Source organism: Hyaena hyaena, unplaced genomic scaffold, assembly GCF_003009895.1.
Source record: "Hyaena hyaena isolate Hyena2069 unplaced genomic scaffold, ASM300989v1 scaffold_2035, whole genome shotgun sequence".
NCBI lineage: Eukaryota > Metazoa > Chordata > Mammalia > Carnivora > Hyaenidae > Hyaena > Hyaena hyaena.
In genome coordinates this window covers 18908-32615 of record NW_024082670.1, presented here as the reverse complement: position 1 = coordinate 32615, position 13708 = coordinate 18908, and the positions used below count along the sequence as shown (strand labels likewise).

Here is a 13708-nt window from a genome sequence, read left to right as displayed (position 1 = left end):
AGGTTTCTTCTATTTCAGTTAGCTACCTATATGGACTACAGTTTTTAAAGTTGGAACATTTTGGAAACTAATAAACAATACCAAATGACCCATACCATTTTCTACCTTGAATAGCAACAATTTCTCCATTCTGCAAAAGTGACCTTCCCTTGAGTAAGGTAAGCAGCTTTCATTTCACCTTCTTGGAGTGGTAAACCCTGCTACACATCAACCCTGGAGACTATGTCTACAAAACACACACAAATGCATTCAGCCCTGGCCCTCTGCCTCAGACCTGCCTTTCCTGCTCTCACTTCAAAGCAACACTTGGGGGTTAAGCTCATTTATTCGCTTAACAAATGCTTACTGAGTGTCCTCTGGAGTGCTTAGCTTCCATTAGCAACTGATCAGTGCAGGCGAACAAGACAGGTGCGGTCTCCATCTTTGTGGAACTCAGGCTCCAGTGGAAAGGGGGGACTGAAACAAAGGTATCTCTGGAGTTACACACCTTAAGTTCAAGTCCTGGCGTCTCTCAAGCTAGCTGGGTGGCCTGGCTGTGTTGGTTTACCTTTCTAGGCATCAACTTCCCTTTCTGAGAAAGGGGCATAATAAACCTCATTGGATTGTTAAGAGGATTAAATGAAATGATGCATGTGGAATGCTTGGCCCAGGGCCTGGCACACGCGACCCCAGATGAAGGTTAATTAACACTGTCATAAATATTTACACTTGTGATGAGTTTCAATAAAAGGCAAATCGTAGAGCACAGAGACGGTGCTCACAGCAGGGAAAGCACTGAGCATGCCCCAGGATATTGCCTACCTTCCAGGTAAGCAATCGGTCCAATAGGAAGAAGGAAAACTGTGATCGGACTTGGCACCATTACTCTGTTAAAATAAAAGCATGGCCATCAGGGATCCACAGCATTGATGCAATTTCCTGACCACACAGTTCAAGTTGGGCAGTACTGGAAGGAGTGCATAGGCAGCATGTTAATACCTTCCATTCTGGGAAAATATATAGGGGGAGCCCCACAATGCTGACCTTTTCCACACAAAGTGTTTTGATTAACTGGCATCCTCTTCTTCCCCTGCAGCTCTAGAAGGCTATACACACAGAGGGGTGACTGGCCAGCCAATCACACTTGGGGTTCATTTGAAAAGGTTAAGAGAGTGCAGGAAAAGCATAGCACCTGGAGGAGGAAAGGAACAACACCTGCAGGCAGGAGAGAGGAGGTGAGAAGGTGGAACTGCCCCACATTGGCTCCTGGTCCTGAGCCAGGCTCAGCCCCTCTGCTGGCCAATTAATTCCAGGCACCAACATCTGTCTTGAATTCTTCGAGGTAATTAGCACCACATGTTATCAACAGGAAGCTGGTACCCACGGGCACTTGAAATAATTGTTTCCATGCCGCATATCTCTTCCTACCGTAAAAGGTCACTGCAGCCAATGTATTCCCACTACCCCCATCCCTCTCATTAAATGAAAAAAAGCTGTCTCTTGTCATGGCAATTCTATCATTTCATCGGCTCAGGGCATCCAGGCAGAGGCTTCTAGGAGGGAAGGGCACTCCAAGAGTTGGCAGTGATTCCTTCCTTCAACTTCAACATCAGAAGTGTGGCCACCCACTCATATAGGCAATAGCTGAGATACATGGCATGGTTTATTGTGCCTGGGGTCTGGAGTGCTCGAGAGAAAAAAATACAATTGCACTGGCTGACTGTGACCAAGGCCGCTCAGGGCTGTCCCACAAACTCTAGGGAAGCTTCTCCAGGGACCAAGGGAAAGAGGAAATCTTACAAAGTGGCCTTGCCAGCCCTGCACCCGTGCTCCAGCCACATGACTGAGCCATATTCGCCCCCTCCTCTCTTGTCCCTGGCCTCCCCCTGCCCGTGTATTCTCCCTCTCTCTCTCTCTCTCTATCTCAACCACACCTCAGACAGCATTTCTGCCAAAATGCTCAAAAGCTCTCTAGGTGAGGTCAGGCTCTCCCACACCTACCAGGCTTGTCGGTCTTGTTCAGCCACCCACTGCCCCACCTGAAGGACAGCCGGATGAGAGCCGGAGGTCTGAGTGCCTTGTCCACCCCTCTCCCTTTGTGTACAGCATAACACTCAAGAAATGTTTACTCAGTGAATCGTGAACACGCGGTAGCCATTGATGCTGTTCTGGCTGGGTGTGCACTCCAAGTAACATGAAATTCAAAAGAGTGTTAGCCACCAGGGAGGCACAATCAACAAATTCTTGATTTCAGAGCAAACAGGAGCAAGGAGAACCTTACGGGGAACTGAGCCTCCCACTGGCAGCCCCAGCAGGTAGCAGCATCCTTCCCAGGGATATAATCCATCTGCATGGAGAGCCGACTGCAGCCACAGGTCAAGGACCAGACACAGCAGCAAGAAATTAAGTACTACTTCAGGCAGCCGGCATTTGTTCGTTATTCCCCAAGCTCAGCCCGTGCAGGCTTCCTGCAACCCTGGCAGGAGAAGGGAAGCTTGCCTTGTGTGGATATGCTCCCAGTCATGTCAAGAAGGGACTACACCAAGCCATGGCTGAAGAAGGAGGAGGCTTTCATGCCTCCTGTCACCTCCATCAGATCCCCACGAACCCTCACTTTCAGATCCCTCAAGACACTGGTTTCTCTTCACTTCTAGGAAGTACCCATGGCTGTGGTTAATGCCTCTTCATCTGGTTAATGCCTCTCTATCCTTCCCAGTTCCCCAAACCCTTCCTCTCGCCCTCTGGATCACCACAGAAAGGGGCAAATTCCCCAATGTCATCACATTTCTTTCCTGTGCACCCTTTCTCCCATTACAATTTTACAGCAAGTGTGTTCTTACTTGATTAGTACCACTATTCCTGACAAGACTGTTAGCATCACAAGGGCAGGGCCAAGGCTAGGTCTGCTTTTGTTGATCATTCTATCCTCTGTGCCTAGCACTCAGGCAACATGCAAGAAACTCAGGTAAAGTGCAGAAAGGATTGGCTGACCCAGGTAAGCATTATCCAAATTGGGTCTTAAGGAAATGTGAACATGTGTTCAGTAAACAAAGGTTTGAGAAACACCGTACACTCTCAACCACTAAAATTCTGCAGAGTCCTGCAGGAAGGAAACTCATTTGACTTTATGCCAATGTTTCCCAGTTTCTCTGAGTATAGGATCCTTTCTCTTTTTTTTTTTTTTTTTTACAAATAGTTTATTGTCAAATTAGTTTCTACATAACACTCAGTGCTCATCCCCACAAGTGTCCTCCTCCATGCCCATCCCCCCCTCCCCCCCACATCCATCAGTCCTCAGTTTTTGTCAGCATTCAAGAGTCTCTCATGGCTTGCCTCTCTCCCTTTCCCCCACCATTTCCGCCCTTCTTCTCCCCCTTGGTCCTCTGTCAAGTTCCTCCTAATCCTCCTATACGTGCAAACATATGGTATTTGTCCTTCTCTGCCTGACTTATTTCGCTCAGCATAACACCCTCAAGGTCCATCCATGTTGCTACACATGGCCAGATTTCATTGTTTCTCATTGCCATGTAGTATTCCATGGTATAGATAAACCACATCTTCTTGATCCATTCATCTGTTGATGGACACTTAGGCTCTTTCCATGTTTTAGCTATTGTGGAGAGTGCTGCTATGAACATTGGGGTACATGTGCTCCTATGCCTCAGCATTTCTGTATCCCTTTGGTAAATTCCTAGCAGTGCTATTGCTGGGTCATAAGGGAGTTCTATTGTTAGTTTCCTGAGGAACCTCCACACTGTTTTCCAGAGGGGCTGTACCAGTTTACATTCCCACCAACAGTGCAGGAGGGTGCCCGTTTCTCCACATCCTCGCCAGCATCTAGAGTTCTCTGATTGGCTCATTTTAGCCACTCTGACTGGCGTGAGGTGGTATCTCAGTGTGGTTTTGATTTGTATTTCCCTGATGAGGAGGGATGCTGAGCATCGTTTCATGTGTCTGTTGGCCATCTGGATGTCCTCTTTGGAGAAGTGTCTGTTCATGTCTTCTGCCCATTTCTTCACTGGGTTGTTTGTTTTTCGGGCGTGGAGTTTGGTGAGTTCCTTATAGATTCTGGATCCTTTCTCATTCCTCTCAACATCCTAAAGAGAGTGGTGTGCCTTAGAACTCCAATTTGGGGAAACACTGGCTGGATAATATTTCTGTTCTTAAATACAAACCAGGGAACCCCCAAATTTTCAAAACTGCTCTAAGCCTTAACAGGGGTGTGAATGGGTCTGCTGTACCCAGGTTCTGCTTCCTGCCTACCTCGTCCCTCCTCTTCCTCTGTGGCCTATGCTGTGACAGGTTTGGGAAATCTTTCTGGTAGATGTGTACAGAAAGCTCTAAGGCTCACTGCACCTGGGCTTAAGCCAGGATGAAGAACCAGGCTAGTACCTGGGCAGACGTCCTTTTCAAGTTCATGATTTCTTCACACCACATGCTAGCCACACAAAATAAGAATAGCACTCGGCATTTACACTTCCCAAATCAGTTACTGATGTTATCCTTTTTGTCTCACAACAAACCTAGTGGGTAATCCTGAAACAATTCTCCTTATTTCAAAGAATACATGCACTGAAACCCATAGATTCTCAAGGTCACCCAGTCTCAGAGGCGACAGAGTATGAACAAAAGGAGGGGTCCTGTGCCTCTCCAGCCAAGTTTTGTCCCTCTTCTGGATCAGATCCCTCTTTCAAGGTAACATTACTGCTGGAAGATACGGCTAAAAGCCCAAGGGAACTTTCTTTGGGAGGTAACCCCAGCTTATCCTGGTCCAGAAGATCTGACAGCCTATAACAGAGGCTCTATGCTGGTAGCCTATGGGTTCAAGCTGGCATATGGGTTTTATTCAGTCCACATGACTGGGTTGTTTTTTAGTCATCTACATTTAAAAGTCAAGAAATTTCACCTTAAAAATGTGGATTCCGACTTCTCTTGAAAATGGCAGGAGACACGGCCACCTTGAATCTGCATTTCTGTGGCAACCAGGAGCTGGCAAAGTAGTCTTGTCTTTCCAAACAGGCAAATACCCTCCAGTTCACCACCGGCCTCCTGCCTACATCACTCACTGGTTTACCTGCTGGGCTCTGTGGACACTGGGGTTTGACCCCCGCCAGCTTTGTAGATGATGGTCATGTTTCCAAACCACCTGACAGGAAGGTACGCACAAAGTGGGCAGACACAGGAATTGCTAAACAATGAGGGGAAATGCACCAAGAAACACATCTTCTAAAGTCTGGAATAACAACTTCCACCAAAAATAAAAACAGGTTTTTGCAACAAAGAGAAAATGCAGACATAAATTCACTTTAACCAACAGCCAAACGTTTTAATATGTATGCCTGGGTTTTCCCAGCCAATTTTAATTCAGGTTTGCGCCTTGGCTATAAAAAATAAAAAGGAAGACAGGGGGTGCAGAATGTGAAAAATACTAAAAAATGCTGTCATTTAAATGGAGTTGAATCCCTTTCAAAACCCTGTGTCCAGTGAAGCCAGTGCCTTGAGAGGCATTTTGTCAGTTCTGTACACCACTCAAAACCCATTGAAAGCTATAAAAAGCACCTGCCATCTCAATGGACTCCAGATTCATTTGCTCTGGGGTTGGATTTTAATGTGGCCCCTTTGCAGTGGGAGCAGAGCTAGGGGCAACAGCTGAGAAGCTGCTCAGGCCTTGACAGGTGAACTTGTTATATTACATTTCAAAGCCACACACTGTTATATAAAGAGGCAATTCCATACAGGGGCTGCTGCATCCCAAACTGAACTTTGTCAGGCCTGACTGGCGACAGCAGGGACACACTGATGTAGCAAGAGCATACATTTTCAAGTCCTTCAGAGTTTAGGGGTTCATGATGGCTCTTTCTTCCAGCAAATTCACCTTATAGGGGCTGTGGAGTTGGCCAGCTGGGCATTGGACTGGTATGGGGATAAATTTCTCGCCAAAGCAAACTCTCAAATCCACCCAACTTCTAGATGCAGGTGCACATTGTCTCCTCCAAGGAGCTCTCCACCATCTCTCCAACCCTTCGACTCTTTCCTCCCAATGGCTGGAATCCTTGTTCAATTTAACACTTAATCTGCCTACTTATCTTTTTTACATGTGGACCCTTGTGATTGGAAGCTAAACAAGCTGGTCCCTAAGGGCGGGACAGGGTCTTCTTTTTTTTTTTTATATTTATTTACTTTTGAGAGAGGAAGTGTGTGAGTGGGTGAGGGAGAGAGAGGGAACAGAGGTTCTGAAGAGTGCTCCGTGCTGACAAGAGAAAGCCTGATGTGGAGCTCGAACTTCAGAATTGTGAGATCATGACCTGAACCGAAGTTGGACACTTAACAGAATGAGCCATCCACATGCCCCTCTTTTTATCTTTGCAAGTACACATGTGGTGGTTGTTTCATAGGAACAGCCACCACAGTAGGCATTCCGGACACAAGACTTGGGCTCTAAGCATAGCAAAGAAACAGCAGAACCATGAGCCTGAGGAATCATGGGGTTGTGGAGTTGGGCCAATGGCCCTGGTGATTCCAAACCCTTGGCTCTGCCTGAGTCCTGGCATACCCACACTCTCTGGAGGAGAGGCAGTACTCAGAAATGACTGAGACATGGTTCCTACCAGCCTGGTAGGATGGAGGCTCTAATTTACAGAAAATGAGACAGTGACACATCTGAGTTTGTGGAGAGAAATTTCCATTTGGCCTCAAATTGAGCTCAGTGAATGACACAGGGAAAAAAGAAACAAAGTGTAGTTTCTCAGCCTAGGTAAAGAATTGGGAGAGATTGAGAACAGGTGGGAGGAGGTAGCAAAAGGCTCTAGGAGCAGAGAATGGAATGTGAGTGTGTCCCAGATCTGAGACTGGTAGAACAGGTTTGCTAATGGAACCATGGTGGCTATTTGGTTATAATTTCCCTATTGATCTCAGTAGATACTGATCCCCCAGGACAAACCACTAAAGGCCATCTAGAAGCCCGCAAGGAAGCAGGGCATCTTCTGAACAGAGTTCTAGCCTCAGGGGAAGACAATGAAGTGCAAAAACCAGACTATGTCACCTTGCAGGTGGCTGTCCCCCACAAAAGGTCCATGACATGAACCAAGTTTCACAAATACCCTTCACCACCAAGAAACAATCCTGGAACATGGTTGAATGAAGGGTGAATACGTCTATCCATTCACGAGGCCCATGTCTACCGTTTATTCATTAAAGAAGTACTCAGCACCAACTCCCATGTTCCACATGCCCTGCAAATGGTCTGGTGCCAAAGATACAGCAGGGAACTAGGAAGACACAGACCAACACGGGACCTGACTTTGAGGAGTCTGCCCTCAGGCTGGGGGAGAAGACTACCAAAAATTGACTGATGAATCATTTCAGGTAGGGATTGATACTAAAGAGAAAAAAAGGAAGAGGAGAGAATGAAAAAGTGTTGGAAGGAAAATTATCTAGATGGTCGCCCACAGAAAGAATGACATTTGAGCAGAGACATCTGTGGAGATGTGAGAGGGAGTGTTCCCAGCAGGTGAAGAGCAAGCACAAAAGGCCCAAGGCAGGAGTGAGCATGGCTAGGTAAAATGGGGAGGCCCATATGGCTGAAGTATAAGGGGGGAGCTTGCTAGGAGATGCTCCCCTGTGTTACCATTCACTATCCACATGTGCACATGGGAGCAGAGACACCTGCCATTACTCTTTTTCCTCACCCCACCCATATACTAGCCCTGGATGGACATGTGGGAGGAAGACTCTCTTTGGCTGCTCCCACACCTAACCTGAGCCCCTAGCACTACTAAGGCCCCGTAAACTCTGGCCAAAAGAGGAAGTCCATGGAGTGCCCAACATTCACTGAGATAAAATGGAATGTTTTCCAGATCACAATTTTCTGAACATCCCCTTCAGGCCCAACATTTATGTTTGATACCAGCTTAAAGGAAATTTGCTCTCAAAGCATTAGTTATATCTATCCTGATATTTTTGCATATAGAGGAGCCGGAAACCCAAATAGTGCCTCAATTTAAAGAAGATTTCGAGACTTTTCTCTCCCCTGCTTGAATTACTGAAGCTATACTGAGCTCTCCAGATGGAAACATAAGAGGAAAATGCTACCAAGGTCCTGAATCAGTCCCTTCTGACAAGGCCTTATGATGGGACAGTGTCTACCAAAGACCCAGGGATCTGCACCAGAAGTAGAAAAGGCAAGGTCAGAGTCAAAGCTCAACAGTGTGACCTGGTGTCTTCCTTACATCTATGAGCCCCTCTACTACCCCAGGTATCTGACTGCCTCTCCCAAGGGCCACCGCTGCGGGGGCAGCACCAGCTCCTACAGCACACTGCCCATACAGCAGGTGAGGGCTCACTCAAATGCACTCTCTACTGAAAACCCTTCCAAGACCCCCAACTGCCCTAGAGAAAAAATCCAAGTACCTTTCACGGTCCTCCCAGCATCCCTCCACCTGGCTGAACCAGTGTTTCCCCAAAACCTGTCACTGTGCTCATGACAGGAAGTATGTTTTGCAGGAGACCCAGTGCACACACTCACATGGGTTTCTGAAACACAAGTCTGAAGAAACCATGATCCTTAGGATGTACCCTGGGCTCTGATGTATTTAATCCTATCTTATTCTATTTGTTTTTAAAGATGGTCATGACACACCAAGTTGGTTTCATGACCCACTTGCAAATCATGAACTACAGTTTATACAACAATATACTAAACCAATTTCTACAGTCTGTCCAAATCGCCTTCCGCTCCTGTCCCTCTGAGGTTTCTTACATGCATTTCTTTTCTGGTGAGATTTCCTTTATCTTCCCTAGTTTCCCTTTCTTCTGCTAATTCAGTTGTTCTCAACCTTGGCTGCAAATTAGAATCACACAGGATGCCTTAAAAATATACAGACTCCAAGATGGCATCATCCATACCAGTGAAGGGGGAGAAGCTCATGGATGTGGGGCTAGGACAGCGGCCAAGCTGGATAATGATACAGGATTTCACCCCTAAAGGCATTCCTGCAGCATTTCAAAGAGGCTACTACCAGTATTACAACAAGTATGTCTATGTGAAGAAAGGAGACATCACTGGGATTTCCATGGTGCTGGCAGCTTATGTGCTTCTCAGCTACTGTTGTTGCTACAGGGAACTCAGACATGGGAAGCCATGAAAGTACCACTGAAGAGGGCCCAGTGTGGAGGCATATTCGGCATTCCTGACCATGAGCTTTGCCTGGCACCCTTAAATCCTTTCTTATCTTAATTCAGAATTAACATCCAATAAAAGATGACTGGTTTAAAAAAATACATACACACGCGCACACACACACACAAATACCTGGACACCCTTTCACACCAATCCCCCCAGATTCTGATTTAATTAGTCATGTGGAGCCCTACCTGCAGTGCTTAGCACACAGAAATAAGTATTTGCTATATGAATCTACGAGGAAGCCCCTTTTATCATCCCATTTTATAGACAAGGAAACTAATGTTTAGAAGGTTAAGTAAATTAACCAATGTTGTACAGCTTCAAGTGTAAGAGGTGGGATTAGAACTCTGATCTTCCCAGTTCCAGAGTCAGAGCCTCCTAACCAGTATAGAAGCTTCTCGTCATAGCTCAATAGGCAAGAGACACAACTCATAGTTGTTGCCAGCACTTAAGGATGAAGATCTAGGGGCACTTGGATGGCTCAGTTGGTTAAGTGTCCTACTCCTGATTTTGGCTCAGATCATGATCCCAGGGTCATGGGATCAAGCCCTGCATCAGGCTCCATGCTGGGCTGCTTAAGATTCTCTCTCCTTCTGCCCCTCCCCTGCTTGCATGTTCTCATACTTTCTCTCTCTCTCTCTCTCTCTCCCCCCTCTCCCTCTCTCTCTCTCTCTCTCAGAAAAAAAAAAGGATGAATGAATATCTAGAGAAGCCATCAGGTATCACAGCAGGACTGCTTTGCCCCTGGCTCTTTTCTGGCCCTCAGTTCACAAAGCATCCCTGCAAAAGACTTGGTCCCCAGTCTCTTCTATTTCCACTCTGCTCTCTCTTTAAGGGTGTTCTAACCCAGCTCCCGTATTCCCCATGCCATCTGGACACTTCCAAAGGGAGATTCTCTCAAATAATATGACTCGTTTCAAACTCTTTCTCTCCCTTCTCTCACCCTCAGCCTCATCACCACCTGCTTAATGCTTCCAATTATCTAAGTTCAAGATTTCCCAACTTCAACATCTCTGACCAGTCCCCTCCTTCCGTCTTCCCCAAACCATCCTGTTGGGCACCTAGTCTCCTGTTTGCCACTCCTCAGACTCCACCCTATGTCTCCACCACTTCATCAGCCCATGCCAGCTTGCTGTCAGTTCACTGCCTCTTTCCCCTGAACCATAGCAGTGGTCTCCACACATCTTTCTGTTTCCAGGTTCTTCCCACCGATCTGCCCCCATAAATAGGATGTCTGACCAAAGCCCAGCTCTGGCCAACTCTCTTCTTCACTCAGAATCCTCCAGTGAGCCCATACTAGCCCAGAGGGGTAGATAAAACTCAAGTGTCAGAGATTACTGCTATGTGACAGTAGGAAGGGACTTTTCCAGCCACATTTCGCCATGGCTTTGCCACATGTGTCTGCATCCCCAACTAACAGGTCTGCTAGGGATGCTATTTCTCAGATATGACTCCTATTCTCACCCTGACCCAGGCATCACTATCACCCAATTGCAGGAAGAGGACTCAGGAGGAAATAACACCGCCAGGAGAACCAGCCCAAAAATCCAAATGTTCTAGACATTACTCAATTCCCTCCATATTAGAACCATGGCAACTAGTCACAGCTCATGTTCATTTATGAGTGAATGACAGGACCATAGGGTTATGGAAGTCTGGTAATGTTAACTGTGGGAAAAGGTGGGGACAGTCAAGGTTTCTAGAAGGACCATGGGGAGGGTGGATATAGGAGAGGCAGCACAAAATTATGGCAATGAGGAGGGCTATCAGCCCCAGGTAATGGGGCTTTGACGGGATGTAGGGGAAAGGAATACTGGCCCTTGCTATGTCCTCAAATGAAATACATTTTCATGAAAGGAGGACGTTTTCCCAGGATGTCTGTTTGCTTTAGAGTAGATAAATTTTAGAAGTCTTCAGGGAAACACTGTTGAGAAATATGTTCCCCTGAGCAGAATTTTCCTTACTCTCAGACCCAGGGAAGGCTGAGACTTTTCACACATAAAGAATCAATCCCTAGATGCCCATCCCATAATCAAACTTCTTCAACTGAATGCTCAGGAGTCCCAAGTCAAATCCTGCCTACATTGCACACTGTCTCTATCTCAGGCCCGATGCTCCTTTGCCTAGGTTGAATTGATTTGAGTCCCTATTTGACATTCCAAATGCCTAATTAGGAATAATTACAACTCTTAATTATACTTCAGTCATTACATGCCAACACCACAGCTGCTTTTTAGTTTTATTTTTCATTAAAGCAATGTTTTCAAGAGCATGTTTAAAAAGAAGGGGAAAAAAACTACTGAATAATCATTTATAATTTAAAAGTAAATAAGAACAAATTATGATCATGTTTGTCAAACAAAATTCTCTATCCAATCCAGTTAGTTATTAACCTAGAAATCTCTCTGAGTCACCTGGAGCTTCAGAGTCATGCAGCAAGTTCAGTAACCTTGAATCAAAGATTCCAGGGTTGGTTTCCAGTAACTATAGACCTAAAGCTATTTGGGGTTCAAAAACCCAAAACCTATGGAGTTTCCCAGAAAAGATGACAATGAAAAGTGTGGTCAGGCCCGAAGGATGGGAATTCCAAAGTATAATACTCCTACAGACCATAATAATTGTACTGATAAGGCATTTTCCATCTTAGACTTTGCATTCAGATGCATTTGTGCATAGCTCCAAGATACATCTTCTTTGCGGTTCTCAACCTTTGGAAGACCTAGCATTGAAAATTCTTCCCCAGAAAAATACACATACATAAAACATACACAAGATTTTGCATATAATTTTAAAGGAGTTACAAATTCTTAAGGCTATCCATGATTTCCTTAAGATTTATAATTTTAAAGATACCCAATGTTCATTTGTTTGTTTTTAGTACATGGCAAAAGCATGGAGGCACTTCAAGTTACAAGCTTTATGGCATTTTTAGGCATGAGTATTTACAAATCATTCTATGAAACACTGAGTGCCTACTATGTTCCAGGCACTGAACTAGTTGCCAGAAGAGAGCAAGGATGTGGTGATGAATCAAATAAGATCCCTTAAGGCACTCAGTGGGAGGATCAAGGGCACTAAACTGAGGAGAAAGGAGAAGGATGTAAGGGCTGGAAGAATTTTATTCCTGTTATGCTGCCAGGCTTTGACCTTGCTGACCTATGAAAGCTTCACGTGTGGTCAGAGGGCAGGGAAGTGCCTTAGCACAGAACATGCAACAATGGCATTAATATAAAGAGCTGAGACCCAGACTAGGAATATCCATCCCCTTAAAGCAAGCCCTTGACCCAGTGGCCATGGAATGTGACCAGTTCATGCATTAATTACCAGGGATATACTGTTTTCTAAGGATCCTACGCAAGCAGTCCAGGAATAGAAACTCATGACAGAGCCATGTGCTGTAAGAAAGGCAAAAGCTAAACAGAGAAGATACAGCTGAGTCCATTGATGGTTTATTGGGACAACACTCCTGTGTATCATAACAGCCTCTGGTGTTTCCAACCTGTGTTTTGCCAACTAAACATTTGTTTGACCACCATCTACTATCATAATCATTTTATAAAGGAAAAAATATTTCACTATTATTTAATAGGAATAAAGGATATTTTTTTAATAGTTTATTGTCAAGTTGGTTTCCATATAACACCTAGTGCTCATCCCCACAAGTGCCCTCCTCCATGCCCATCACCCTCTTCCCCTCTCCCCCAGCTGAGGGCTGATGGGGTGGAGGAGAGGATATTCTTTACCAAGGAAAAAGAGTTGGAACTTCAAACCATGCATGTACTCACAATAGACACACACACACACACACACACACAGTTACATTTCTTTACTTTTCCAACTTTTCTAGACCAGTTAAATTTTGTCACAGCTCAGCACCAGTTCACAGAAGAGTATTTGGAAACAACCAAGAGAAGGTTTGAAAAAGAAAGCAAGGGCCAAGTATTTAAGGAGCAATGGATCCTGCCAGGGATAGAGAAGGAAGGCCTCGCAGTGCAGAACTACCCAGGCTAGGTGCTGAAGGATGAAAACGGTTTCAGCGAGGGGGCTGATGGAATCACACAGACACACTGGAAGTGAAGACAAGTGTGAGAAAGAAGCACAATGTCAACCTCATTTATGAACCCCTGTATATGTCAACAGTTCCCAAGGTCCATATCTGTGACTTTTGCCTTATACATTGTCACCTCAAAACTGCTCTTGTCCTCCCAGTTTGGACTGTCCTAACTGCGGGACAAATACTTCAAATTCTTACTGGATGGCCTTGCTCCCCTAAACAACAGTTGTGTTTTGTAAGCTTTCCTACATTTGTATGTGGGTCCTTATTTTTACAAATACTTGAATATTAGATTATAGGTTGGAAACCAAAAGCCCATTGGTAGAGAAAAAAATGCAAATATATTTTGTATAATTTAGAAAAAGATGAGAATTATTTAGTGAACCAAAGGCAGTACTTCTTTTTTTTTTTTTTTACAAATAGTTTATTGTCAAATTAGTTTCTACATAACACTCAGTGCTCATCCCCAAAGTGCCCTCCTCCATGCCCAT

The 13708-nt window shown here is 45.2% G+C and overlaps 1 protein-coding gene and 1 pseudogene across 1 annotated transcript; both read left to right on the top strand.

Moving 5' to 3' along the window:
* Nucleotides 1-8867: 8867 nt before the first annotated feature.
* LOC120227163 (ATP synthase subunit f, mitochondrial-like) lies at nt 8868-9122 on the top strand. Its single transcript, XM_039225327.1, has one exon. The coding sequence runs from the start codon at nt 8868-8870 to the stop codon at nt 9120-9122; it is 255 nt and encodes an 84-aa protein (XP_039081258.1).
* Nucleotides 9123-10873: 1751 nt separating this feature from the next.
* Nucleotides 10874-13708, top strand: part of LOC120227164 — a 15249-nt pseudogene continuing 12414 nt past the window's right edge.

Coding starts and splice junctions, on each gene's coding strand:
- LOC120227163 (XM_039225327.1), top strand. CDS start 8,868: ATGGCATCATCCATACCAGTGAAGGGGGAGAAGCTCATGGATGTGGGG.